We start from the raw sequence: 5,124 nt of genomic DNA on the forward strand, positions 1-5,124 counted from the left end.
CGCCTGCCGCCATCTCTCGTCGCCTATCTCCCTTCGTCGTTGCCGTCGCCCGACTCCGCTGCTCGGAGCCCGCTCGGTGCTCGTCGCCTTGGCCGTTGTTCATCACCCACGTGTCGCTCGTCGCCTTGGCCATTGTCCGTCACCCGCCACCGTCACAGTCCTTGGAGGTATGCTCTAAGATTGTAATCTCATACCAAATCTAAGATTTATTTTGTTGAGATTTATTTTGTTGATATTTATTTTGCTCGGGTTTGAGGAATCAAAGAAGGGCTGTTCTGACACTGGAGAGTTTGAACGTTGGCCATCGTGTAATAAAAAACAGTTATGTGTCCTGATGATTCAAAGTTTGTATTTTGGGATAGTTTCATCTTACAGGGAAAGCATATGTGGATCTAGTGGATGGGCTCCTTCAAGAAGCCCTGAGGAAGTTTTATGAATAAAATATTTTTATGTTGTATTATTTGTTGGTAAAATATTTATTTATCGTAATAGTATTATTTGTTGCTTCTCCTAATTCCAAACTTTGTTCCATGGATCAAGGTACTACAGTTACTATGTTTTAATTTTTATAATAGTAAGGGCTAAGGCGTAGTTTCCCCCTAAATAATAGTAATAAAGAACACAACCACCCGTAAATATATTAGTAGTAAGTGTAATTATTTGACACCCTCAATTGCACTTTTTGCCTCATATCAAAAATAACAACTCAAATCAAAAACTCAATTGAGTTCACGGACTTGTCGCACTATTTTAGCATGTGATGTAAATGGCATATGTAAACACGACATGGACCTTTCGTTTGTTATGTAGAGAAGGATACATTGCTGCTAAAGTCAGATTTTCCAATAGGCAAGAATATGTTCAATTACATCCTCTTGCAAAAAGCTTAACTGGGATGAAACAATACAGTACTATGGAATAGAAAGATTCATTCAGTTCAGATAGTTGTCAGGCTTCTTTTCATTGAGATGTATCATTTCAATGAAATAGAACATATTCCAGATGCTTGGAATTTGGACATTACTTCTTGTCAGGAGATAGAAAGTGTTGACGTACCTCAACAACGTGGGTTAGTGTATTCGACTTATTCATATGTTGTTGAAAGTGTTGACGTACCTCAACAACGTGGGTTAGTGTATTCGACTTATTCATATGTTGTTGTTTTTTCGTATGTGCTAACACATAGAAACTATATGTGGGTTAGTGTATTCGACTTATTCATATGTTGTTGTTTTTTCGTATGTGCTAACACATAGAAACTATATTTGCGGGCCAAGAGTGTTATATTGATATTGCAAACATTTGAACTTGCAGTAGCTTGGATTGCGGGGAGTTCTTGATGGCATACATGTTTAGCCTCGTTTCCGGTCAACCAATTTTAATTGACCAAAAGGATTGTGCAAGACATAGAGCTCGTATCATTGCTCTAGACATAGAGCTCGTATCGTTGCTTTATTTCTATCTGAAGGTATATTTTCCATAAGTGTAATGTTCATTGAACCACTTATATTCAGTCTATTATTCTTTTGATCTGCTTATATTTTAATTTTAGGATATCAATGTAATCCTCAAGACCAATTCCCCGGATGCTAGATGCTAAATGTGATATCCAATATTTTTTGTGTGTATAAATATATGTTTGGAAATTGATTTGTAAAGTATTTGTATAAATATATGTTTGTCAGTATGAAACCTATGGGGCTGCTGTTGGAATTGGTTATGTAAAGTTCTGCCACAATTTTGGGACGTTGTATATAGTTTGTCAATTGCATTCTTCGGTTAAATTACTGATATTTTGTGGCTTCTGTGGTAGATTTGATGATAGATAGATTCTAGTCTATTTTCTTCGCATTGCGAGCATTTTTTGATTGATGACAAGCTGAGGAGCTGTAAGGACCATGAATTTTAATACTAGTTAAAATAATTTTTTAGTATTTTAAAATATTTAATTATGATTTTTAAAAGTGTATTTATATTTTTCTCGAATGTCTATAATTTTCTATGATTTAAAGTCTAAGTTCTATATTTATTTATTTAAATGATTTAAATATTTATAAATTTATTTAGTGCAGAAAAAATTTCTAAAATTTATCTGTTGCGTTACTGATACTATTACGTATCATTTTGAATAATATATATTATTATTATTACATATATTTTCGTATAATACGTTGTATTATTAATTTTGTATTATTTATATAATTTGTTGAATTATTTCTACTATTGCATATTATCGGTTGTAATACTACAACTGGTACGTTTTACTATGTACTAGTTTTTATGCACGTGCATTGTACGTGGTTAAATATCATAATTATTCATTTTTAGTTTATTTACTTACTAAAATTTGTTCTTCGATTTCGATTTTTGCTCACTTATGTCTCTAAAATTTAATATTGTGATTATTTATCTTCTTTAATATTTGTTTGAGTGGGCTACATGAAAAAACTAATATTTGTTTTTTAATATTTGTTTGAATGCTTCTTTAATATTTGTTTGAGTGGGCTACATGAAAAAACTAATATTTGTTTTTTAATATTTGTTTGAATGTGCTACACAAAAACAACGTGAGGCCAATTTAAATATTCATGTTATTTGGATCGACATGAAAGGAAGCTTCACCTAAGGAAGTATAATGTTGTAAAAGCAGAAAATATTTGAAAAAAGTTGCATTATAATAGCAAGAGAAATAATTAAAGTTAATAAGCCTTGACAATTGATTAGAAGTGGCTACATAGCACAAAAGAGAATATGGATTTTATTCATAATCATTGATAGACTTTATTAAAAATCATAAACTAAATATTGATGCTAACTCTGATATAATTTTATATGATAAAAACATCCACAGAATAAGTATATAAATATATACTTATTTTGGCATTGATAAATTCTATGAAGGTCGAGATTTAGATCGTCAACTTTTTGGCATTTTTGTTCTAACTATCTAGATTACAATTAGACTACTAAATCTGCAATTGGCAAATAACTAAAATGTTTTTAAGAAAAAAAACAAGGCTGTTCTTTCATTTATTTGACACTACAATATTCTTTCCTAACATAGAATTTGAATACATAGAACATATCATTATGTAATACTTCTCGATATATGTAAACAAAAAAAAGAGCAGCAAAATCACCGACAATACTCGAGGAACAAACCGAGCAGAATAGAATCTTCACAGAAAACTTCTATAAGTAATAGCAACAAATAAGCACTAAAACATATCTAAAAAGATCATTTTTATCCATAATTTACTTTAGATATTTTCAACAGTTTTCTGCGGCTGTGCTCAGCACAAATAAAACTATAGTACTAAAGAATCAACAAATCCCTGAATTCATATAAAAATAGAGGTCCATTAAAAGTTTTCTGCAGCAGACTTCATGCCTCTTATCAATTTTCTTGTCGAGACAAAACTTTCCGAGTACGAAGAAAGACATGGAACAACTTCATTTAGGATTGAAGTATAAGTATCATGCTCAAAGTCATGACTACATAATCTGCTTGAATAGTTCCCGTAATTATGGTACTTGAACAAAATCTTGTCATCAGCGATACTGATAACTTTGGGTAATTGTGATGAACCTAAGCAGCCCTCTCTGTAATTTTCGGTATAGACGCTCAACATCTCAATCCAATTCTTGTTATCCTTGAGCATCCATATCTTCACCTGAGGTTTTTATATATAACAAGCGCAACGCAAACATGACCTCTTAGCTCATGTATAGTTATACAACATTCTCTCCTAAGTGTGGATATGAGCGATCGGTGTAACTTCAAACTTCTTGTGTTTGATATCGAACCTAAGGACAGCCATGTAGTAGCCTTCATTTTCTTCTAGGTAATTTGAATATCATGATTATTTAAATTTAATAAAAAAAAGAGTTAAAACAAAAAAAAATAAACTTTTTTGTGGGATTGATCATCAACTCAATAATCTCTCTCTCAAATAAAATATTATCATTATTTTTTTAACACAGACTGTGACCACATGATCTACTATTTTTGAGTTATAAACACATTAATCTAGTACAACATCTCTATTTATTAGTATCTTGGAGTCTTTAAAAGATGAGTGATCATTCAATTCGTAAAGGAATTTTGCATATGAATTTACTTGTAATATGTCCATTAAATATTTAGTTAACTTTACATTGTAGTTTGCTACATGTAGTACTATTGGCAATATCATTATTTTTCCTCTTTAAAGATTTTACTGGAATATGTCAAACGTTATTGTTAAGACTCATCAATAACAATTTGTAGATTTTTGTGTCGTTTAAGACTCATCGATAACATAATTTAAATAAAGCAGATACAAGCTTTCGTAAATATATTGAAAAATGAACTATATAAGCAGTGGTAGGAGAACTTGAGAGGAAAAAAAAGACTTAAAAAAGGCAAGTGAAAAATAAATGAATTAAAAATAAGGAAATGAGGCTGAATGTGCATATGATTGTATCATATGTATTTGTACTTAAGGAGGTATTTCATATACATTGGTACTAAATAATAAGTGGCTTAAGTCGATGTTTCCATGCTCAAAACATTTTATAGGATCACATAGGCAAAAGAATATGGTAATAAGATCTGAAACACTTTGTGACCTGTCTTTGTCCTTCACAGATCACATCAAATCCTATCATGCATATTTTGGCATTTAGGTGTGACGCTCCTAGGTTCACACAAGGCTGCAGTCCAAGGTGAAACCAGAGATGTCAAACCTGCCATGCACCCACACTGTGCATAAACATGTTTCACCAATCACAGTAATATCCTCTAATAGAACCAAATAGAAGTGCAGGTACAAACAGGCAAAATAAAGGGAATAAATATAATAGACATGATATAGAAGAGATATCTCATAAATGAAAAGAATCATGTCTCAACTATAATACATCTGATATCTGAATAATGAAAATGTCTCAACATGAATCAACTAAAAATCGTACTAAGGCACACTGCTTTTACAATATGAATATGGATTTCTAATTATTGGTTTTATTAGATTGTCTTTTGTAACGCCCCGTCCCGGAATCCCAGAGTCGGTACGCTACTAGATCTGATGGACTGGCCTCACAAACCACCACATGTCTTTTCAGCACATTTTGTCCTCACTC

The 5,124-nt window shown here is 31.8% G+C and overlaps 1 protein-coding gene across 3 annotated transcripts; it reads left to right on the plus strand.

Annotated features, from left to right (window-relative positions):
* LOC109820162 lies at nucleotides 7–1,771 on the plus strand. Of its 3 annotated transcripts, none has more exons than XR_002241738.1 (3): nucleotides 7–167; nucleotides 266–1,069; nucleotides 1,315–1,771. XR_002241738.1 is itself a non-coding variant. In XM_020386264.1 (3 exons), the coding sequence occupies exons 1-3, from the start codon at nucleotides 969–971 to the stop codon at nucleotides 1,598–1,600; spliced, it is 303 nt and encodes a 100-aa protein (XP_020241853.1). In that variant the 5' UTR covers nucleotides 174–968; the 3' UTR covers nucleotides 1,601–1,628. The 3 variants fall into 3 exon arrangements, 1 of the variants encoding a protein (XP_020241853.1); XM_020386264.1 differs by lacking the exon at nucleotides 7–167 and having other exon boundaries at nucleotides 174–1,069; nucleotides 1,315–1,468; nucleotides 1,553–1,628; XR_002241737.1 differs by lacking the exon at nucleotides 266–1,069.

This window comes from Asparagus officinalis, chromosome 8 (genome assembly GCF_001876935.1).
Source record: "Asparagus officinalis chromosome 8, Aspof.V1, whole genome shotgun sequence".
NCBI lineage: Eukaryota > Viridiplantae > Streptophyta > Magnoliopsida > Asparagales > Asparagaceae > Asparagus > Asparagus officinalis.

What these genes read in the sequence shown, in the direction of transcription:
- LOC109820162 (XM_020386264.1), top strand. Translation starts at nt 969, where the DNA reads ATGTATCATTTCAATGAAATAGAACATATTCCAGATGCTTGGAATTTG. An exon ending in GACGTACCTCAACAACGTGG is followed by an intron (nt 1,070 to 1,314) that starts GTTAGTGTATTC and finishes TTGAACTTGCAG; the next exon opens with TAGCTTGGATTGCGGGGAGT. An exon ending in TGCTTTATTTCTATCTGAAG is followed by an intron (nt 1,469 to 1,552) that starts GTATATTTTCCA and finishes TTTTAATTTTAG; the next exon opens with GATATCAATGTAATCCTCAA.